The sequence below is a fragment of the Dipodomys ordii genome, unplaced genomic scaffold, assembly GCF_000151885.1.
Source record: "Dipodomys ordii isolate 6190 unplaced genomic scaffold, Dord_2.0 Scaffold26, whole genome shotgun sequence".
Taxonomy (NCBI): domain Eukaryota; kingdom Metazoa; phylum Chordata; class Mammalia; order Rodentia; family Heteromyidae; genus Dipodomys; species Dipodomys ordii.
This window is the reverse complement of record NW_012267242.1, coordinates 3280816-3305152: the sequence shown is the minus strand read 5'-3', so window position 1 is coordinate 3305152 and position 24337 is coordinate 3280816. Positions and strand designations below refer to the sequence as shown.

The window sequence follows — 24337 nt, the reverse complement described above, 5'->3', positions numbered from 1 at the left end:
GGACCCAAAAAAAAAAAAAGATCACTCTCTCTTGAACAAGCCACTTAGGGGATTTATCAGTCATTTTGATATTTAGATGAAGAACTTAATGGCTGCTCTGATGACTTGATTTTTAAAAATCTTCCCACCCAAAGTCTCTTCCTTTTCCTCCCTTCTTCCCTTCCCTTCCTTTTCCTTCCTTTTTTTTCTTAGCCTTCCTTTCCCTTCCCTTCCCACAGTCATATGGCTACATGTTTATTAGTTTATTTATATATTTGTGTTCTTTCAAATGTCATCTGCGTTCACATGGTTTATGTCCAGATAAATTTGAAGTGAGCATTGCTATTATGAGCATTGTGAACCTTTTCTTTGCTCTACTCATTCTTACAAGGATGATATCCCCTCAAGTGTTACTGGCCCAGTTCCATTATGTCAAATGTATGCAGCAGAGAAAGGGGATACACCAGCAGCTGGAGTGGCTGAGCGGAAGGAAGGAGACTAAAATGTATTAATCCCATTTTAAGCAACAGGCACTGTGTTGAATGCTTTCAGATACAATACCACATTTAATCCTCGTAACAATCTTGCAAGGAGGACATTGCTATGATTCTTTTCCATGCATGAAGGAACTGAGGCTCAGGGAAAGGGGGATGTGAACTCACGTCTGTTGAACCTAAAGGCTGTAACTGGACCCACAGTGTCAGCTCATTTCAAGTTTCAGCTTAAATGACCAGGGATTTTAGATCAGGTCTTTAGGAATTCTTGAGATCAGACCTATGTAATGAGGAAGCCAAAGCCTTTGCAATGAGCTGGACCTAGCACATAGCCAGGGACTTCTTCATTGGCAAAAGATTCCACTAAGAGCTCCTGTGATGGGCAGCTAAAACTTCTTTCCTAGAGAATAAAACCAGCTATGCCCATTATGGGAGTGTTATGGTCTTGCCCTTTCTGTTACAACCTCCTGGAACCAGGTCACACTCGCTTGCAGAACTTTCCACCTACAATTTTGCTTAGTGAGTTGGGATCAGATGAGCAGGGCCGAGGAAGCTGTAGGCAGACAGAATTAGTGATAATTCTTTCCCACAATACTGCACTCCATTCTTCTAGCATACCTTAAGTGCATGCCCTCGGCCAAAACAGATCTGGTGAGAGGAAGATTAACAATGATGACAAAAATAGTCCCTGACTTGATAAAACAAATATCAACTAGGTCAGGGGACAAGAACTGCCCATAACTAACCTTGGGATCTAATATGTTCTTCATTAGCACAGGATTGCACCATCTTAAGTATTTCACCTCATGCTAACTCTGAAGTCAGACCTATGCCACTGCCCTTGAACTTAGTCAATATTTGAAAACTGTTGGGTGGGGGTAGAGGGAGGGGAGAAGATATAGATCTGCGTGAGGGGAAGTGGAAGATCATCTGGAAAACCTTTTGGTTTTCTGCAAGCTTCTAATTCCCAATTTGTTGATCTTCCAGAACTGAAGTTTAGAGACTAGGTTACTTAGATCCTTATTTTCTCTAACGCTGTATGCATTTCTGGAGGTATTTGTGTGCGTTTGTGGGAGGGTGGTAAAATTTCATTGAATAAAATGCAGCTTTGTCTTGGTCTGAGCTCCCTAATTTCCTCTCAAGATAAGGATGAGCTCATGGAATTTATCCTTCTCTGGATCAGTAAACACTCTCTGTGGGTCAAATTCCAGCCCCAGACTCGGCCCCAGCACTTCGGGAACACATTGATTTTCCCTTTTCTGAGGCTTGGAGGCGAGAGGTCAGGGCAGGTGGGGGTGTGGGTGGCCAGATGTCCTCTGTCTTCTAGTTTTGCCTCTGTACATACCTGTTGTGCTCAAGGTTCTGAGTCTTAGATGTGAGCACTGAATCTCAATAAGCCCCAGGCAAATTTCAGCAGTGCGAGTGCTTTTACCACCAGCTCCTTCCACTCTCCTGTTTGGTCACCTATCTACCTAAGCTTGTAGCATAGTTTTCTGCCATCTTTTTCTTTCTTTCTTTCTTTTATTTTGATGCTGGGGATAGAAACTAGGGTTTGTGCATGCTAGGCAAGTGCTCTACCGTTGAGCAACACTTTTGGCCACCATGTTATCTGTTCTGCAGTTTAGTTTCTTTTCTGATCATTTATTCTTGAACTCTGTTGAGTCTTTCTGAAATAAAGATTATCCATTCTACTCAATCAATCTCTTACCTGTGGTGGGAAATGGGAATCCATTATTTCCTTGCTCAAGCAGAAGGCAGCCTTGTGACGTATTGGTGTATGGTGTATTTCCTTCTGTCTTTAACACGCACCTGCAACTACTTATGACTTCATACACCTTGTGGGGGCAGGCTTCATCATATTGTACTCTTGTGTGAGTACTCTGCTTGCTGTTTTTACCAGTTGCTTCGTGAGAGTTAAATTGGTTTTTTTTAATTGAGAAAAAAATAGACCCGGAACATATCATTTAAATATCAGTGACCACCCTAAGGAGATAGCCATGTTTCTTAATCAAGGCAAACAATAACCCGTCTCTTTCTGATTTCCTCTTCTTTCTACTGTTTAGTTTGCATAAGCTGCACCAGATTCATCTGGCAGCACACCTTACTCATTTTCAACTTGTAGAGTGGGAGGAAATGACTCAAAAAGACTGAAGAACTAAGAATTCATGGATTAGGCTTCAGGTGCAGGCCTGTCTGCATTCACTGCCCATACCAGTGACAATGTTCTGCCCCTTGAATGTAGTAACTATACAAGCTGTGCTGGGATAACATATTAGGGTTGTAATAGAATCCCAGTGACTATCCAAAATCAAAGGGAGAGACTTTTCTGTGCTTGCATCACTGGGGGAAATGTGATGGGGAAGAAGGAGGTTCGTGGAAGGTTAGAGGGTACCTCACTGGAAGGCTGTGAATCTGTCAGGCCAGCATCCAGTTGCAGTAATGACCACGTGACTAAACATGAGAGTTCTGATGGCAACTCAGAGTGAGTTGCCTCAAGTTTCTCTGTTCCAGGATCAGAGATCTCTCAATAACCAGAAGCCTCCTCCCTAATGGAAAGGAATAGGCAGGGATGAAAATCTCATCTGAAATTGCTAACCAGACTTGGAAATGACTTGTTTGTTGCCATCAGTACAAAAAGGAGCTCAAAGTGGAGATGAAGTTGAGTTGTAGGGGAACAGAAAAAGTCACTCCTTTTGATGGAGCCAAGTATGTGTCATTGATTCCTCATTGCTCATATCTGCAAGTATTTTGAAGATTAATTGCTGGATGTGGAGTTGGTAAAAGCAGACAATTTAAAATTGTATGATTATTGCTAATGTCCTCTCAGAAGTGGTTGTTGTAGCTTCTACTACTTTTCATTGGGAGGGTTGCAGAGAAACTTCTATTCCATTCCCTGACTGCCTCTCAATGCAACAGCTGCTTAAACATGTTGCCAACACAGGAGAGGAAAGGTGTCTCAACAGGTCTGTTTACCACGGCTGGCTGCTACAAGGTGTAGTAGAAAATGCCCTCTGAGTAGTTTTCTTTCATTCCTGGAGCCCAAGTTGAAGGAATAAGAGACGACAGCTGAACTGTGCCTGATTCCATTTCATTTATGTTGAGAAAATTGAAATTAAAGTTATTAAAGTTTAAAGTACTGAGGATAAGGAGACATATTTGAACTATTCCTTCTGCCTTCTAGTGGCAGTTGTAAAGTCTGGTCAGATTGCCTTGGATCAGAAGTCTGGGAATCACCAGGCTTCTGCCAGCCTGCGGTCTTATTCCTTCCTCTTAGACTAAGAAGAAATATGTTTCTTTCCACTTTTAAGCCAGTATTTCAGAAAATGAAAATGTCATGGCTCTTTGTATGTAGGCTGATTAATCCTGCCTTTAATTGGCATACTTTTCTAGATTTCTTTCTCTTCTTTCATTATTGAAGGAAATCCTTCAAGCTGTACTAGATGAATCTGGCTTTTTCCAAAGACTCAGAGTTCCAGGAAGACCTATGAAAGTGAGACCTGGCCTTGGACATTAACTCTGCCAACTAACTGGCAACCAGATCAACTAAAATGGCTAAAAGAGCAAAGGCTTTTGGCTTTCCTCAGAGGCAGGGAGAAAGGCAGTAGCATGGAGTATTTGAATAGCTGACAGACCTAAGAAATAATTGTTCCCATTGTCATAAGAGTAGCTAAAGCAAACCAGAGTTATCAAGAAACTTTGTGCAGCATTTCACCTAGGATTAAGTCCTGATCTTCATGTCAGGTTGAACTGTTCATGTTGGTAATAAAATATTCTCAATATGTTCCCGGACTGGGTTTGATCATTCATTTGCATTTGAAGTCATAAGCATAGGTTTTAGAAACAAATTGAATGTATGTGTGTGAATATATACTTATATACACTTAATATTTATATATAATATTCATATATGTGTATGTACAGGTTCTGTAATGTGACCTACTTTTGATAAATAGTAGAATTTACCACTAGAATGATAATGCCCAGATACCTTTATAGAAGAGAGGTTGTTATTTATTTATTTATTAGTTTTGTTTTGCTTTGTGGACAACTTTTTCAGTTTTTTAAAATAGCCTTGGTTCAATTAAATTTTTTTACTTGTAGGGTAAATTTTGAGGGTTTATTTTGGGAAGGAACTTAGAAATTCATTTACTTCACTAAGATTTTTAAAGAAAATAAATACAATTCAGTTCAATCAATCTTTATATCCATTGCTGAGTGTGCAGGAAGATTTAGGGAATTTTTTTTTTTTAAGAATTTTGTTGTTTACCAAAAATTTTCCAGTTGTGAACATTGGTTTTGGAATTTTTTTCCTCCAACAGGTCAAGGATAACAACAATGACCAGAAATCCATAGCTCTGGAGTTCCTCACACCAAGGAATTTTCAATACCAGTAAGGCACAGAGGACTATTTGCACAAGCACTGGGGAAAACCCAATGCTTTCTACCACGACAGATTTATTTGCAGAGACACAGGCATTTTTTCCAGGGTGGCTGCCAAGCTATCTCCTGAGCCTGTCTAGCTAGCACCTGGGTGACTCTGCTGGGGGCTTTGCAAATAATACCCACCCCATTGCCAGGATGAGGCAGCCTGAGTGATTCTGTTTCAGTGCATTATGGCACCTTAATGGTTCTAAGCCATTCTACTCCTATTCAGGGCTGACCCAAATGTGGCTGCTAAGGGTGTGGTCAAACCACATGCTTGAAGCTAAAGGACAGGGGCCAAGGAAAAGGGCAAGATTAGATCAATAGCTTGGGATTTCAAGAACTCTTCTGTGTTTTTCAATAGTTCAGTGACCTGGATGTCAGTGTCTTAGATTTCAGTTTTTGATGACATGGCAAGATGACCAAAGCCTAGAAGACAACGAGAATCAAAGCAAATCATTTGCCAGCCTCAGTGTTATGTTGATGTTATAGTCTCTTTTGTTGACAGCTTAAACTCATGTATTATTATCCATTTTAATTTCCACGTTCATCCTTAAAGGTCTTTTACCCAACCCAATGAGCACGTTGAGTTGTATTATTCCTTCATAAAGAACTCCTTTCCTTTTCTTTTTCTTAAAAAAATATCATTAAGTAGTTGTATGAAGGGATTCTAGTTCAGCAAACCAGTTTATAAGTACACTGCATTATGGTTAATGGAGGACTCCTTTAAAAGAAGATTTCTCTAAGAGAAGGAAATTATTTGTTGCGCTACCACTTGCATTCACTTGCAGAAAACATTAGCATATCTGATAAGATCAGTTTTTTTAAGCAGAGAAATGTTTTTTTATCAATAAGAATTTTATGGCACCCCAATATGATGATGCTTTCACTAAGAACTTTCAATTACGAGGCCCAGTGACAATATCACATGTCATACAGCCTAGGGAAAAAGAGCCTCTGAGTTAGATTATCTTTAAAATATCTTTAATGTATATCATTTTTTATTTCTAGCTAGGGAAAAAAAACCCTGTCTCTAGTGTAGAAGGGGGCCCTTCCTTCTACAACCATAGTCTACAACCATCTAAAGGAGACAAGACGGGGCTGGGAAGGGGCACTTGCCTTGCATGCATAAAGCCCTGGGTTCGATTCCTCAGCACCACATAAGCAAAAGGAAAAAAAGCTGGAAGTGGCGCTGTGGCTCAAGTGGTAGAGTGCTAGCCTTGAGCTGAAGAGCTGAGGGACAGTGCCCAGGCCCAGAGTTCAGGCCCCACGACCGGACCCCCCCCAAAAAGGAGACAAGACCTGGAGAGGAAGAAAAGAGAAGCTGTGTACAGAAAAACCTGGGGAGATCACACCAGGGGCAAGGTGAGCCAAGAGTGATACCACCCAAAGACCCAGCTTTATGTGTGGTGAAGAAGGCTTCCAGTCCCTAATCAGTTCTATTCAGATGACATGTGATATGCACATATTCCTCCAAACCCTGTATCATTTTAAGCATGCACTGCTGTCAACATACTCAAACCCTTGAGATCTAATGCTTTCCTACACAGCTTGTCACTGTGAAGAGAGAGAAGGCTGGGACAACATGAGCACCCAATGGATGGCAAGGTCAAGGAAAGAAGGGTCATCGGGAATCCTTTAAAATTTTGCTCTTGCTTTGCTCTTTGACCTAAGTTCTTCATGAGAAGCGAGAATATTCTAAAAAAGTGTTTGTCCTTGCTTCTAGGAACCTTTCAGTGAAAGTTGACAGAATAAGAGTGCCAACTTGAACAATCCTTTAGCCTTTAAGTCCTTGTAATTGTCCAGGGACACTCAAACATTGGATTGATTTGATGGGAGGCAGGTCTTCTGATGCCTGCATCAATTCTTGCTGGATGTCTTTTTCTGTGGTTTCCAAAGTTACGCTCTTCACATTGTCAACCCAGGCCTAGCTATTTCTCTAGAAGGTTATATTGTTCAAAAAGGGAGATGCCACTGTTTATTTCTCTAGTATCATTCATATTTTTTCTTATCTATCAGCCTTCATACATACCTCCCTTGCATTTTCTGCCTTCATATAGAAACAAAAACATTCATGGACCCAGAATTTGGCAAATATGGCCATTATTTGATATGCTCCTAGGGCTTTTATTCAAGGCATCTGTTTCTTTCCTCGGCACGTATTAGTAAACTTGTGATGAATAAGTGTGGAATTTTAGCTGCTAGCTTTAAAGAACACCTTGTAAATTATTTATGGTTAGGTGGGGATAGAATGAAAAAGAAATTCCTGCCAGTTTTTATTAGCTCATGAAGCTCCCATGTCCCACTATAAAATGGGCACATGTTGGATAAGAGTTCAGATCAGGGCTGGGAATGATAGTACCTATCATTCTAGATCAATGCTGATAGATCATTTCTAGTCACAAAAGTAAAGATCTGAAGCTGCATTTTAAATAAATCTCCTATCAGAAAATAATTCTACCTGTGGTAACTTCTTAGTGATTGCTTTACTCTGTGGATCATCCTCTCTTGTTTGAAGCAGATCTGTGTTATGTAACTGAATGAAGATGAAAGAGTAACCATCTTATTACAAATACCTTCTTTCTCAGGAAGAATGAGTGGAAAGAGAGGGTTCTTTTTGCTCTACTCAGAGAACACATAGTATGGTATAAAGGGGTAGAGGCACATTCCTCTGCATAGTTTAGAAAGACGAATTTACAATTGTGGTATTGATTTAACAACAACAACAAAAGGACTCAAAGGGGAGGATACCATTATTATTTGGATAGTGTATTGATTCCAGGTATCTTTATGTCAATTGCATCTGAATGTAATGTTCTCATCATTTTAGGTGAGCATTAAGGAAGAAATTCAAGAGACTAAGAAGACAGTCTCTCATGGTCCACTAGTGGTGGATGGTAGAATCAACCCCCATAGGTCCATGACTTCTATTGGATCTTCTCATTCTTGATTCAAGGATTTTGTCCATTTGGGGTTGCTATAATGAAATACCTGAACCCAGGAACACTTACTTAGCTCTCCGTTTTCAGGGTTGAAAGTTCAGGACTGGGCAGCCTCATCAGTTCAGCCCCCATGAGTCCCTCATTGTAGATGGCAGGAACATACATACCAATACATAGTATTGTCGTAAGACAGGACAGGAAGTCAGGGATTCAGAGGACAAGCGTGCTCTATCAGTAACAACTTGCTCTTGGCAGAACCAAGTAGGGGTCCTGAGATAGCTATATTAATCTCTTCCTTGGAGAGCTCCCTGAATGACCTAGTTTACTTTGCATTAGACTTTCTCAACGCTGCCCACTCAAGACTACCTTTCTTCAAGATGAAACTTTGGGAAGAATATATGGAAACATATCTAAACCAAGCAGGGAGAGATGAGTTTAAGAAACAAGGTGAGAGAACATGAAAACCAATATTCTCAATGCATAGAACATACTGCCAATAATATGTCCAGACCAACATTTTAAAAACCTTTTTTTTAAAAAGAAAATTTCACTCTGAGTCCAACCAGAGCAGAAATAATTATAAACACTCCATCCCCATCTTGGAAGTAGTAGTACATTTGTCTTTATGTGACTACTGGAAACAACTTTCTTTGTCCTTTGAATCTTTTGACATTAGTAACTGTTGAATTAAGAGTACAATATTAGCCAGGCACCAGTGGCTCACACCTGTAATCCTAGCTATTCAGGAGGCTGAGACCTGAGGATCACGGTTCAAAGCCAGCCCAGGCAGGAAAGTCCATGAAACTCTTATTTCCAATAAGCACTCAGAAAACTAGAAGTGGTGCTGTAGCTCAAGTGGCAGAGTTCTTGCCTTGAGCTGAAGAGCTGAGGGACAGCGCCTAGGCCCAGAGTTCAAGCCCCACGACCGAAAAAAAAAAAAAGAGTAAAATATTTCACTGAGCTACAGCTTTTGGCTTTAAGTGTGAAGCTAAATAAAGTTGAAACTAAGAAGTTTCATAGCAACATCCACACATGTGCAGTACAATGGTCATTTCTGGGTGTCACAGGGATGGACTTACATAATTGGCACTGGACTTATATAATTAAGAATTGTAAGCTGGGCGTACTGGCTCCCACCTGTAGATCTAGTTACTGAAGTGGTGAAAACAGAAAAAAAGCCTAAGTTTGAGGCCGGCCTGGGAAAAGTTAGCAAGCCCCACTCAACGAAACAAAATAATAAAAGGGCTAGAAGCATAGTTCAAGTAGCAGAGCACGTGGCAGCAAGCATAGTGCTGTATGTTTAGTATAGGAAGGAAGGAAAGAAGAAGGAAGGAAACAGAGAGAGAGAGAGAGAGAGAGCTGTAATGAAAGGAAAACTCTGAACTGAATATTGATATTATACTCCCAATTAGCCAATTGCCTTACAATTTAGTCCAGGTCCAGAATTGAAACATCATGCATTTTTTGACAAAAAAAGAGATCAGACAGCATGAGCTTGTAATGTATATTTTATTTTGCACAAGCTTGCATATATACTGCACATACATTCAGTTTAAGAGAAAATGGAAGGCACACAAGGCAATTGGACTACTGTATCCTTTAAGTGGTACAAAGCAAAAGGTAAAAGTTTGGAAAGTATACAAAAGCTTAAAACACACAAAGTAAAACCCCCTTCCCACCCTCCCCACAACAACTTGTGTTTTTTTTCCTGTTTTAAAATTTAGTAGCTGCCAAACTATTTTATTTTACTTTTACTTTAAAATCAATTGTCTACTGCACCTTTTTTATTTTCTTTTTAATATGGACAGGGAGTCTCATTGTTTTTTATCATATCAATTAATATTACAGTACATCCTTGGTAATACAAAATTGTACACCTTCATCAAATAAATTAGGATAAATTAAACCAATAAATTATGCAAAGTCTTCAGAACAATAGACAATAACAAAAAAAACCACAATTGAAATTGCCTCTAGCTAAAAAAAAGAAAATCAAAAATTGACTTTATCAGTTATTGTACTATATTCAAATCAAAGGGTCTTTATTACAAAAAAAGAGCTTCATAATGCTATTTACAACATATTGCTAAATAATATAAAGGCAGTGTTTTGTCACGGTTTATACTATATACAGATGAGAAATGGCTGGGATAATATTGGGAGAAGCCATGACCTTTGATTCTTATAGGTGGCTCTGAGACCAACTCCAAATACTTGTTTTCCCCCTAGTTCTAAATTTGAAGTGGTGATACACAGTTTTCAAACGATCTGTCCACTTGAGTGGAAGAATAGAGTATTTAAAAATCACAGAGTGAATGTTTTTCTCACAAAGGAAGGCCAGCCAGTTGGCCTTTCCTGCTCCTGTCAGTTTTGTGCATTTTAGGGGGTGTCCGAGTAGGACAGGGCTCAGCTGAAAAGACTCAAAGTCCAGACGCTTCTTCATTCCGTCATAGATGCAGAAGAATCATTGTAAGAAGATGTCAAGATCCAATACCAGTTTTGATCCCAGCTCTGAATTCAAGCATTTTAGCTTGAGTTTTATAGATGGTTTACAACCAACAGATCTACAGAAAACAAGCTGCATTTCCTTCAACATAACATATATAAGTGCAAAATAGTAACTGTTTAACTCATGTGGACCAGTTACATTATTTTTTTAAGGGGAGCTTTTTGAAAACAATGCTTCTTGTAATTTGCAAACACAGAGCTTGTACCAGAAGGAAACATTTGTACTATTCACACCAATGAATATAATATACATGGCAAAGAGAATTCCCACTGTCCTCATATACACTGTTGCTTTCAGAGAAGTCTGTAAACCACATTTTCTCTGATGAAATTTAGGATTACTTCTGTGAGACCTCCTAATTTGAAAGCTTCTAACTCTTTGAGCTTTGCAACTCAATCTTAACCTGTTTGTATGTAGAGGGAGTGTGTGTGTGGGGAACTACTTACTAAACATCTTCATGTACACTGAAAAGAAATTTCATAAATTTACAGAAACTGCATTACCCTTGCCCTGGATATCTGATAAAAGAGACTGTTATCTTTTAAAAGGAGAGAGCAGGATTTTCAAGAATGCTTTCAACTGTCTGTACAGTCACTGTAGTGTTCCTAATAAAGTCAAACAGATGTGAGAATGTCGTTATTTATTAAAATCTCATGTCTTACGTAACAACAGCCATAAGGATCAATATTTACATTGCTTTATAAAAGTTCCCCTCTCACTTTAGTGTTTCTGCTTTCTTTTTCTTTTTGTTATTGTTGTTGTTTTAATTCTTTAATGATATTCACCCACATCCCTAGTACAGTAACAACGATTCTGCAAACATAAAACACTTTAATTAAATAATACTCGGAGGCACAAAGCAAATATGTGGGTGAACATTGACTTAAATAACTACTACATTCTAACATCTTCCATGTATTTTTTTAACCATTTAATGTGAAACTCCTCATTAAACAGCCAGAGAGACAGTAAAAATTAAAATGTTTGGTGGCTGCAAATAGAACCTTCTTTTCACAAAACATAACAAATGCCTAAAATAGGTTCTTAAATCTAGAGAGGAAAAGGTAAGCTTTCCACTTCACACGCATATATATGTATATTTTTACATGTGTGTATATGTGTGTATGTGTTCTCATGTTCACACATCTGCACACACATACATAGCACATGGTATGAAATATTGCTTCTATACTACTTTTTATTAGGCTAAGAAAACACAAGATTTGCACCACAGTTACAAAAAATTGGCTTCTACAAGAATTTTCAAAACTCGAATGCTGCTCAAACAATTGAGGAAAAAATAATTTGCGGTATCAAACTGTTCTAAAAATTCTCTTCTTCAAAAACGTATTCTCCCGCTTTGTTTTTAAAAAGACACAAAATATGCATAGCTATCAACATTATGTCAAACAGCCAGGAAAAAGAAAAAGAAAATCTAGTGTTTATTGCAGCTGTAGAAATTGGAAAGAAAGTTAAAAGATGAAATCGAGAGCCACAGAAGGCACAAGAACAATTGTACTTGTGGGAAAAACTAGTATTTTGAAGGATTTTTTAAAATCCCCCCCGCTGGTGCATTTTAAGTCTAGGCACAGACTATAACCTCAAGTGGACATGCAAAAATAATTAGGGTTAGCAGAAAACAAGTGATAATGTGGAATTTCAACAAGAGACTTTAGACTTTTTTTTTCCTATGTAAACAATTCCTCATCTTTTATAATCTCGCCATTTAAAGTTAACTTTTTCTCATGGACTCAGTTTTCACCTGGTGAGAGTTGAGCTAAGATTTGACGTGATTTTTTTTTCCTTAAAGAATAACTGTTAAATTGGAGTTTCTAGAGACAGGCTTTTGTCACTTTCCAATGCACTGGGAGGCACAAGATTCTATATTTGTAAAAGGAGGGGGGGCACCCACCAAAAAGCAAAGAGATAGAGTTCTATTTTCAGAACACAGAGAGTTCATTCTCATGTTGCAACTTCTACTTGGAAATATTTTCTATACCTCAGTGAATGGTGATTTTCAGTAGATAGGGGATTTTCAGTAGATAGGTACATCGGCATTTGGTTATGAGCATTCATAACTCACCTAATATGTCTACTTAAATTAGACAGTCAAGGGAAAGTAACACTAAAAATCCACATATATCCCAATCCATATTTCACTTGCTCCAGATTAAGAGTATACCTAGCCACCCATCTCCCCAAATGAATACGCTACAGCTTTGGCCTTGTACTAAGACCAGGGCAATATTTTGTTGCTGTGAATTCCAGGAACAGCAAACACTCAGTTGTAAACCAACATGACAATGTCATACTTTTCCCTATGAATCAAGTTGAAAGAGTATGACTAGTGGTCAAGATCACTTCACTATTGTGTGCTGATCGGATTCCTATCTCTTGTTTTTAAAGTATTCTATTCCAATGTATTGATTATTTGGACTTAAAAAAAAAAGAAATCCAGAACAACAACAAATGATCTCTGTTGGTTCTGCCTGCATGTATTGGAGGTTGAGAGCTGGGAGATGAGTATGGCCCTAGTTGTGAAGAAAGGGTTGGGATATCAGCCTTGTCCATCCTCCATCTGTGAGGGCCTCTTGAATGAGGCAGAACATCACAGGACTGCACTGTTATTTAAAGTCAGCAAGTTTAAGGCTTTGTACCAACCATCATTGGGTCCCAAATTCCTGCCCATCAGCAGAATAAAAGAAGTTAAACTATAATGCTCGGCTCAGCTAGTCAGTCACATGGGTCTACTTGCATTCTCCAAAGGCAAGTGTGATGTTTAGAAAAATTCTGTTCTGTGAGTTTTAAATACTAGAGTTGTTACTGTGTCATTTTAGGAGGTGTGTATTAAATTACTTAAGGGGAAGGAAGGGCTTGGAAAACACAGTTAGAGTGAACAATGAATTCTTGCTGCATCTGTACACAAAAATCCATCTCAGAAAACAAGTGTGAATGCAATTCAGATTTTTAAATGGAAGTGTAGGACATTGTACATCACTGGAAAACTGATACAAAATAAAAGAAAGGATAAAAGAGGAGAACCATTAAAGAAAGCACAAAATAGCAGCTAGCTTTCTTAGGTGTACTGAAATTGTGTCTTCTGAGATAACCCCAAACTTTTCTATGCTATACACTCTTTGTGCATTTTGGTCAATACTAGCTTCTGTCTTAGAAGAGATATTAGCAGTTGCTTGACAATGTTCTATCTAAAATGAAGAAACATTTAGACGGTCCCCACTGTGGTCACCCATCAACATAGTGTGGAATTGTATATGCAAATAGGTCATTCTCACACATGCTCCTCTTCATCCCCTAATGAAGATCAAATCCCATACCAGCTGTCAACAAACTTCCAGTGTAGCCAAGGATTTGATGGTCAATTGGGATTGCTTTTATTCCTTACTGTAGAAAGGTATTCAGAAATTAGTGTTTTAGGAAAAGAGTGTTAATTAAACAGACATGATAATCCTTTTAAGCATATAAACAAACTGGAGCCAAGAGTCACCTTGCAACTTATGTGCCTTTCAATATCTGAAGCAAAATAAATAGAAATGATTACAAGTTATAGAGTTTTCTCTATGACAACGGATCTAAGCTCATTTATTATAAAGAATCTGTTATAAAGTACACATGGGGAGCTAGAGGACCATGTATAAGTGTCTGGTCTCATCTTCAGTTTTGTAAAACAATTGCTTTGCCTTTGTTAGGAACCGGTTAGATCAGGAGAACCTACTGTTGGGTTCTCTTAGGAAAAGCTTGATAGTGGTGATTTTTCTTTTAAAATTTGGTCTTTTAGGGTGTTTTTTTTAAAAAAGTGAGCTGCTCATCTGCCCTCAGCAATAGTTTTAAACATATTAAGAAAAATTACTTAATGAATCCAAACCAAACAAAGTTTTTAAGTGTATGAAGTGGTTCCATTGAATTTTCAGACTTTCAGACCTGCTTAACAGTAAAAGCAAGAGACACATCACCATCTGTAGAGTTGGGCTGTGTCACCAATTTGCCTCCACCTCTCATTATTACAATATGCCATTAATCAAGCAGATGCATCTTGAACAAATGCCCTTCCTTGCAAAGAGAAACTTTACACATGCCAACATTCTTCTCTTTTTTTTTTTTCCCTGAAAATCAATCCTAGGTTAAGTCTTCAAATGTTAAGGGCCTTGGGCAAAAGTAAACTAAAGGTAGAAAGAAGAGAACCATCCCTTTGTAATGGAAAACCAAAGGAAATGAGAGAAAGTTGATGAGGAGGAATTACCAGCTGATTTCATAACATATCCATGCCTCCCACACACATATATCTGAAATCAAAATCTCAACACATACAAGTTGGACATCCAAAGAGGACTGCTACTATTCATACATTCAGAAAGAGTTGTTGAAATTTCTACTCATGAAGCAGCTCTTGTAGGCAGTTCGGGGATTTGAAAATCTCAGGGACTTCACTATCCAGCTTGCAGATGACCTTGTAGATGGCCTTCTTCCAGGAAGGATCAACATCTTTGCCTGCGATAATGGCATTGAAAAACTCCCGTAATGTGATCTGCGCAACTTCCAGGAATCTCTCTGGAACCTGCTGATACAAGGAGACAATGGCATTAATAAAGTTTTCAGTTTCAAGTCTGTAGTTCTTCAAAGGAAACTGAGCTAAGTTCATTCTTTGAGAAAGGGGCTTACATGACACCTGCATTTTCTAAAAATGGCCAGCCTCTATTCTCTTATGTAAAGTTGTTATATATAGCACCATTGTTGTGGGGGTTGACAGCTTCGTAAAGTTGCAAAAAAGGCTTGTACAAAGAAGACACGAAAACTTATTGAACAACAAGGAGTTCGTCGTGAACATTAGGATGGAGAAAGGGGACCCAATATTTGGGATTCCCCACAGATCCATTTTCAGATTTTAATTCATATTGCCTGACAATTGCCATTGTGAAAAGAAAATGTGTTCTCAAATAGAACAAAAAATAATTGAGCATCTATATAACCGAAACGCACACAGTCAATGAAGAAAATCTAAAAATCTCAGTTTCCTGTTTTTATTGGAAAACTGCTCACTTGAAAACTCAGTTGTATATTAGAGTAATCTGTACTATAAGACACTCAACATACAAAAAATGAGTAAGATAATGGCATTAATCCAAAATCAGGAAATATCAAAGTTAATGCTAAGCTACTACACCAGAAACTATTTTACTCAGAGAGGAGAATTGTTCCACTGAAGAATGATTTATAATCACCAAAACAGATAATTACTAAAAATAACATTTATGGAGTGCTCAGTATGTATGAGGCACAATGCCACATGATGAATATGAATGTTATTCCGCTATCCCAACCTCTGTACAAGGGGGATTTATCCCAATTATACTATATGAAAATCAAAGCGGACGGGGGGGGGGAAGGGGGGCAGGTGGCTCACACCTTTAATCCTAGCTACTTAGAAGGCTGAGATCTAAGGATCAAGGTTGGAAGCCAACCTGGGAAGACAAATCTGAGACTCTTATCTCCAATCAACCAACAAAGAGCTGGAAATGGAGATGTGGCTCAAGTGGTAGAGCACTAGCCTTGAGTGAAAAAGCTAAACAAGAGCATGAGACCTTGACCTCAAGCTCCACTACTGGCAAAAAAAAATCAACAAACAAATATCCCTATTTGTTAAACTTTCTCTTCCATAGCAATTGAGTGTGTGTGTGTGTGTGTGTGTGTGTGTGTGTGTGTGTGTGTGTGTGTATGTGTTCTCTTAGTTGCTGGTTTACTATTCTGGCCTCTTGGCTAGGAGAAAGGGTAACTATTGATATTCTTAGTATTCTTTGTAAGTTACTCATATGGGGCATTGTATAGTCTACATATCTTCATGCCAATATAATGGACTCAGCATCATTTCAAGTACACATTGACACTCACTACATTTCTTTTGTTGGGGTACTTCTACATTAGAAACATTTTACTTTCACATGAAGTGCAGATGTAGGAAGAGACAAGAGTACTATAGTTGTACTTGTAGCTACATCTGCCTACATATATGTAACAGATGAAAGATTTTCATCTCCATTCAGACATGTCACTTGCCAAAATCAAGGGGAAGTATGGCCATGTTACCCATGCTCTGTCCCTTTCTCCCTACGTTGGCTCTACTGGTGCAGTAGACCTTTAGTAAGAAAGCAACTGGTAAAGAAAAACTGAAATAAATGAAGCTTGTTGCTCTCAGTAGCAATGTGCTTTTTAGGAAAATCTAGTAACTCCCCAGAAACAAACAAAAGTCTCCTTTTGGAATCTAGAAAAAGGGAGAATTTTGAACAATCGCTCAGATCACATTGACATTTGTCCATCTGTCCAGTCCTTTTCCAATGTTTCCTGGGAAATCACCAGAGCACTGCCTTGGCTCCCATAGAGGTGAGAACTATCAGTTGCAGCTGTGATCTCATCTGGAGATTTCAACATCATCCTTGGTGAAAGTCTCTATAGACACATGGGGACTTGCTGGAGGAGTGCTTAGCCCTCCCACGCACTTTATCCAAATGAAAAGGTATTAAGGTATTTTGGAGTATTCTTTCCTGCTCTTCCCAAAGATAATCCTCCACATTTTATCAAATGAGCATTGCTGAGAGAGGGAATCTGGCCGAAGCACAGTTAGGCAGTGTAACTACCCACTCTTAACTACTTGGTTTGGGAGCTGTTAGCCAACTGCTACAGAAACGTAACTGTCGACATTTATTGAAACAAACATTTCAAGAAGTGTGGTTGTCATTGACCTTTGGCAACAGGCCTCCACGAAACTCTGCAGCATGGCAGAGAGCTTTGAAGGAAGAATGATGTGGGCAGAGGCTTCAAAGAAAGCTGGAAGTCAGGAAGCCTTGCCCACCCCAAGCCTCACCCACAGCAAGTCATGTGACCTAGGAATCAGGGAAGGAGGACCTTGTGGAGAGTGTCAAAGTAGGGAGAATCATCTAGAAGAGCACAACTCTCAGAGGAAAGAGGGTGGTTGTGGGATTTGCATGAGAACATAGAGATTCTTTTGGAGGTGGTGTATACTTGACCACATAAATTTATAACTCACCATTCTTGTTGTTTGGGTGGTTTGCCTCCTGTTTTAAACATTCATTTCGTATGGTCTTCATTGTGGGCTGCCTTAGGATATCTTTGTATCTGTGTCTTGATGTTTAACTTTTTACCTATTCACAGGTAGCTTTAATTACCTTTCCATAACGTGTTGTTAGATAAGGGGTCACAGGTTTTATTCCGTGTTCACCCATTGTGCTCAAAAGTCTTTTGGGGAAGGGCTGGGAAGGTGGCTCAGTGGTAGAGCGCTTGCCTTGCATGCCTGAGGCCCTGGGTTTGATTCCTCAGCACCACATAAGCAAAAAGAAAAAAAAGTCTTTTGGGGAAAACCATATGATAAACAGAATAGTTGATGATGGGACTTCACCTTTTGCTCTTAGTCAGATTGCTCTGGTGTCACACTTAGATTCTCCCTCAATAGTTAAAAAAAAAGAAGCTTAAAATGATAAAATAAGAGAATTGAAAGAGTCAGCAGAGATCTCAGAAAGCATCATTTTAAGGATGTAAAAATGATGAAATTCTCTGAGATGAAGAAATTATTAAAAAGACTTATATAAATACATGTATCTCCATTAAACTGTGCTGGCTCCTTTCTTAATGTCTTATTTGGGGGGGGGTCAGTCATGGGGCTTGAACTCAGGGCCTGGCTGCCATCCTGAGCTCAAGGCTAGCACTCTACTACTTTGAGCCACAGTGCCCCTTCCAGTTTTCTGGGGGTTAATTGGAGATAAGAGTCTCATAGATTTTCCTGCTTGGGCTGGTTTTGAACAATGATCCTCAGATTTCAGCCTCCTGAGTGGCACCTGGTTTAATGCTTTTTTTTTTTTTTTGCCACTTGGCCTTTTCCAAGGTATCATATCTCGGGGAATTTGTGAATCTGTAACAGAGAAGAAAACTACTTCCAAGGAGCTACTAACTTCAAGAAAAATGGAAATGGTGTAACGAATTCCCAGCAAGAAGCTTTGGTTGCCTGTTTAGTGTTGAAAATGGATGAATTCTTTATGCAAATGAAATTCTCTGCCAATTTAGTTCTTGCTCTAAAGCAAAACTCAAACAAAATGGACAAGGCTAGGTAAAAGAACTTTATAATGAGATCCTCTATTACTGGAGCATCTCAACTTCTTTTTTTGGTGGCTCCAAAGGTACCCTGCCAGGTAGCAACTGATCTTCCAAGAGGATGCCTATGACTTTCCTCCACCCATGAAAACAGGCACCCTCTGCTCTCTACATGAAAACTTTCCCACCTTCATTTACTAGAGCATGGGAGAGGCCCTCTTCACATTTCAGGGGGGTCATCTTAGAACTCAGGGTTATGGTCATGATCTTACCCATATTTTTCTGCACCTCCTCATATCCAATAGCTTTCCAATCATTAATAAACATCTGCAGAAAATCCCTTAGTGACAAATAATCCCTTATCTAGGTTTCTTTTAATAGAACCCAACAATCTGCAGAATGAACCCTAGAGTCTATCTCCTCAGCATCAGGTGGCAACAGTCAATCAAGCCACTGGAATGCAAGACAATGCAGGCTGCTGGGGGTGGGGGGAGGAGGGGGAAGGCTGTGCCTTTGGACATGCCACAGGGGGGAAAAAAAAACAAAAGGCTTCCAAAGCCTCTGGCTCAAACTCTCAGGCTATTGTGGGAGCTGCTTTGCCCAGGCGTTCTTCAGGAGGGGAGAGTGGAAACTTTGCTTTGATAAAAAGCAATCCCAATATAGGAACCTCACCCCCAAATAGTCTTGCCTTGACATTTGGAGAATAGGATTGTGACGAGGTACTTGAGTACATGCAAAAGGGGCAGGCCAACAGCATCTACCAGTTTCACCACAATTGTTTGTACTCAAGATTCCTCAGGCCTTGAAGTCTTCAGGGAAATGAGAGAAAGACATTTCAAGTTTGCTAAGTCCACAGCTGGGTTGCAGGCACACACACTGTGTTGGTTTGAGTGGCTATTCTGCTATATTAATTATTATTATTATTATTATCTTAAATCAGAATGAGTGGCAAAGACTTTTTTTCTCCCTGTCTTTCTCTTCCTCTTCCCAGTTGCTTTACCTTCAAGGATGATTTGTTTTATTAAACGGACTGTCCCTAGCCTCTGCAGTACATAATAAAAGCCTGACATAGCAGGCTGCCTGCCTTCTGTGTCCTGCAGATACTCATCATAAGTGTCAGGACATACCAAGGTTAGCGGTCACTGGAAGTGTGCTTGCTGGCCCAAACCTTGCCAAACGCTCTTGGCAGCTGAATGAATGTCACAGAGAATAGAAGGGGAATTACAAAGGTTAAAAAGAAGACAGGCTCTCCTATTTTCTGGAGACAGAGCAGCTGATTTTTCACACCTCTGATACATCCATAAGCTCATTCATCAGCCTCTTGCGGGGGACCGTAACCTTGCCCTTTGCACAGGTCTCCATGGACACCCCTCCATCCTTGATCCCCTTTAAGATCTGGCTGACTGGCCTTGATTCATCATTGAAATCATCTTCAGTGAAATGGATAGCAAATAAATGGGCATCACCTCTCTCCTCAGCCCTTCCCAGTAACCACAACTCAAATGGCCTATTAAGTTTATCAATAGATTCCAATCTTATCAAGGGAGATCATCTTCATAGTTCATCTTTTGGGCTCATTTTTCTCCCCCTCTCAAACTTCTTCTAACAGAAAAATGGAGACGGATGCATATGTCCGATCAGAACTGGCTATGAGATGTAAAAGTCAAATCCTGCCTAGCATCTTGGTGAATTAGTTTGTGTGTGGGTTTTCTTTTCTTCCTCCTCCTCCACTTTTTTTTAATACTATGAAAGGGCAATAAAATGCTGACTGTAAGAAGACAATGTCAAGGAGAAAAGGGTACTGGTATTTTGGATACTCTTCACTGCTCGCCTTGGAGAGAGAGTTATTCTTGTCACAAGCCCTTTTGTCTGCATCTGCTGACGGCTTGCCTGTAGCCAGCAGCATACTTTAACTGTTTTGTCACCTCCTAACATCACATGCATCAGCTGTTGGGCTTTTGTTACGGGTATTGTAGAACTAATCCGCTGTGGCTGTTCTACTGTGCAGTAAATAAAACAGAAAACGGGCTTCTCAGACTATTCTGCATGAATATTTCACATGGCTTTTACAACTCTGATTCACAAAATCAAATAAATAAATAACTCCCCACCCCCTCCCCATGCACTGAAACAAAACCCCTCAAACTAGCCCAGATGCCTCTAAGTCAGCCCACACTGAAGGCCTGGATGGGGAGCCTTCCAACCAATTGTTTCAGTGAAGTTGAAAGAACAGAGTTCTCAACTTCAGTACCTGGAATTTGTATTTGTGAGCAGAGGGAAACACATCGAATGCTTGAAACTAGCCTGACATCTGCAGACCCACTGGTTTTGCTCTGGACTTTAATTGTGTGTGTGTGTGTGTGTGTGTGTGTGTGTGTAAAGCCATCCGAAATACACAGTGTTTTCTTATTAAATGATTTTGATTGTTTCCATCTCCATTTTCTTCCCTTTAACTCATCTGAAAGGGGTTAAAGAAAGATGCTTGTACATTGTGCTCATCCTACGAGCCTGTCTCAACATGCTTAACTTATATAGGAGCCTAGAAAAGAAAATCAAACTCTACTGTGGGGTTTTTCAAAACTGAATTCATATTGTGAGCTCTCTGGCATGGTGAACAATGTCTCAAGCAAAACTAGCAAGGTATTTTTTTTTGGTTGACTTCTAAGTGTCTTTGGAACAGTTCAAAGGAGAAAGGACATCTACCCGCGTGTGCATATACACTTGTACACTAGATCCTAGGGAAAGAAGCAAACAGTTGAAGTACTTTCCCAAGCATTCATTCACCCCAGTGTGCACATGATTCCTCTAAACAAACTTGCCCAGCCCTGCTGTTTGGTAAGTAAATATTGATGGAGGAGAGCCCTATCTCCTGACAGCAGTGGCACAAGCAGGGGACTGCACTGCGGACAGAGAGGACTTAAATGGATAAACTCAGATGCTTTAGTAACTCTTCATAGTGATTATCAGATGAAGAGACAAGAACAGATACCTTATTACTGCTCCTTGCCCATCCCTGCCAGAGGCAGAAAAGAGGAATCAGGGAGCTATGAAATATGGTCACAAGATTCTTTGCAATTGTGCATGCATTTATCTGTGGTACAGCTAGGACTCACTGGCCCTTAGAAGCAGAGACACAATGAAAGAGGGAGGATTCGCTTCCAATGCCCTTTCTATACAGAGAAGGAGCAGGTAGGAAAGCAAACAGAAACATGCCTCAAATGGTATAAAATAGCATTCAGATTTAAGGTTGTGGTTTACACCTTTAAGAAGGATTTTAATTCCTGGTAAGCACTTCATAGTGGTTCATAAACATGTGCTAGGCATTGTCTGGGAGATACTTTAAGGTTTGCTTAGACTATTTTATTGGCTGAGTCAAACAAATTGAGAAAATTGCTTCAAAGTTTTCTTTTGCTCATTTCATAATTTTATGGCTCTGATTCCTGCTTTTCTGCAGTGTCGGTAAGCTGAATGGATGTATATACTTCCCTGGGAAAGCGAGTTTTAAAATCATCTTTAGGGATTAGTTTTTGTATATTAAACACTGAACTCCACAGTCAAAGAGCAAGGTGTTATATTTAGAGTTCCTACCAAGTGACTAACTGGCATTTGAATTTTATTAGGATGCTCTAACCTATGTTTGGAAAGACTAGCATTGTCTAGGAGTACTGGCTGTGAAGCTGTGTTCAACTGCCTGCACAGTTACACCAAATCAGACAGGGAAAGATTCTTCACAACTAAAATCTCTCTCCCTCCCATGCTCCAGGGGACTTTCAGCCTTCACAAACTTTAGAGGATTCAATTAATTTAATACCCATGCAGTTTAGGGTGCCAAGTACAGGCCCAATTCCTAATCATACGTTTTGCTATTTAAATACCTGAAGACCAAATGCTTATAGGAAGTGGTTATAGTCCAAGGTTGTCTTTAAACAACACACACACACCTAAAACTAAGTTACCTTGGTCTAAGCAAAGGAACACATGCCAGTAACAGTCTATGTCTTTCTTTCCTTCCTTCCTTTTCTCTCTTTCTTCCTTCCTTTCTTTCTTTTTTTCTTTCTTTCTTCCTTCCTTCTGTCTGTCTTTCTTTCTTCCTTTCTTTCTGTCTGTCTGTCTTTGTCTTTCTGTCTTTCTTTCCCTTCTGTCTTTCTTTTCTTTCTTCTTTCTTTCTTCCTTTCTTTCTTTTTTGTTTGTTTCTTTCTTTCACAAAGCTTCAAAAGAACAATGTTCTGTTGAGCAAAATTCAGTAGCATTCTGTAAACATTAATTTAAGGAAATCAATAGACTCAGTGAGCTAAAGCCATATTGCAAGATAAACTGGCCAGAGTGGCACTTTGTCAAATAGATTTTCGTTTTCTCTGCTAGATAAAGACAGTTTCAAAATGGGGAAAACGTGTTGCAACCAAGGTTTGAAAAGCATGTGGCCTTCAAACAGTGTGCCTGTTCCTGCTACAAAGCTGGATAAACATACTTTAAAAATGATAAGATTGGCTTAGAATTGATTTGGCTTTCAAATTTTACATATAGTAGATTTTGCGGTGGTCTCATAGGAAAAGATTCCCACTAAATGTCCTGGATATGCTCTTAAAAGAAAGGGGTTAAATTGCAGGGAGAGGGAGAGAGAGAGGGAGAGGGAAAAAGAAAGGGAGAGGGAGAGGGAGAGAATGCAGACAGTTTCAGCTGATGTTTGACTTTGATGGGCAAGAGGTCTCCTTGCCAAAACCTGAAAGCCAAACTCGCCAGTGAGTTTGGGATCAGAGGTTTGAGCTGGTGGAAGCGGCTCAGTTTATGCTTCCCAGGAAGAGGAAGGGGTTGAGGGAGCACAAACCCAGGCCAGGGCTGGTGAAGGCACTGGAGCGACGATCCCCACCCCGATCCTCAAGTCTACTCTAAGCCAGGTGGAAAGAGCTGCAAAGATCATGAGAAAAGGTGCCAAAAGGAAAGTACGTCTCCCTGGGTGTGGTTCCACAGTAGGGATCTACACTGAACTCCTGGCTGGTCTGGGCTGGACCGTTTGACTTCTTCCAATGCCATCCCAGCCCTTGGAAATGCTGGTAGAGTCACAACCAGAGAGACCCTGGTAGACATGGCCAACTTGAGGCAATGTAACAAAAGGATAGGTACAGTCACCTGGAAAGTGCCAAGTTTCCAAGGAAAGCTAAGGACCTAATGTGGATGGAAAAGTGAAACTCTGTGGGAAAGGACCACAGCACCTGGACTTGGGTCTGCAGGTGTGGGAGGGGGGGGGGAGTAGGGTCTGCAGGTGTGAGTAGCCACACCCCTAACCTGGACATCTCTGGGAATAGCATGTGTGAAGGGTAGAGACAAAGCCTAGGTACTTTTCTTTGATTCGTTACCCGAGTTTACGTCTTTGCCTTTAAAAGTGGGTATGGAGAAAAGCCAGAGATCACAGTATAATTTGTATACCTTTAAGATATTGATAACTCACGTATCATGAAAAACACCTATAATTACACACAGCATGCCAGGGTTAAGCCTTTTGAATTATTGTGACTGTCATATCCTAGAGTAGAATGTCTTAGTATCTTCATCTCAACTTGTTAATAAATTGTGATATGTTTTCAACTATCATGTAAACACAACCATTCTGCATTCCAATATGAAAATAAATAAAATCATCTTTTCAATAGTCCCCAAAAAGGTGGTACCACAGAATGACAAATGAGGCTGCTTGAAGCAGCTACTTTATGTGCTTATGCATGGATGTCCTTCTGTTCTATGTGCTAGGAAACAATGATTCCGTGTTGTTAGTTGACATAGAGTACACTTTTATTCTTTCTCAACTTCTGTGCAAATCTCAAAGACTGACTCCAAATGTAAACCAACCAACCAACAAATAAAAACGTTCAAAGCAAAAG

At 39.7% G+C, this 24337-nt stretch overlaps 1 protein-coding gene across 1 annotated transcript in view; it reads right to left on the bottom strand.

Annotated features, from left to right (window-relative positions):
* Positions 1–10971: 10971 nt before the first annotated feature.
* The window catches only part of Prox1 (prospero homeobox 1), a 51502-nt gene continuing 38136 nt past the window's right edge, over positions 10972–24337 (bottom strand). Inside the window, exon 5 of the mRNA XM_013015385.1 lies at positions 10972–14919. Within this exon, the coding sequence (XP_012870839.1) occupies positions 14734–14919 (186 nt within the window). The 3' untranslated portion in view covers positions 10972–14733. The remainder of the gene's footprint in view (positions 14920–24337) is intronic.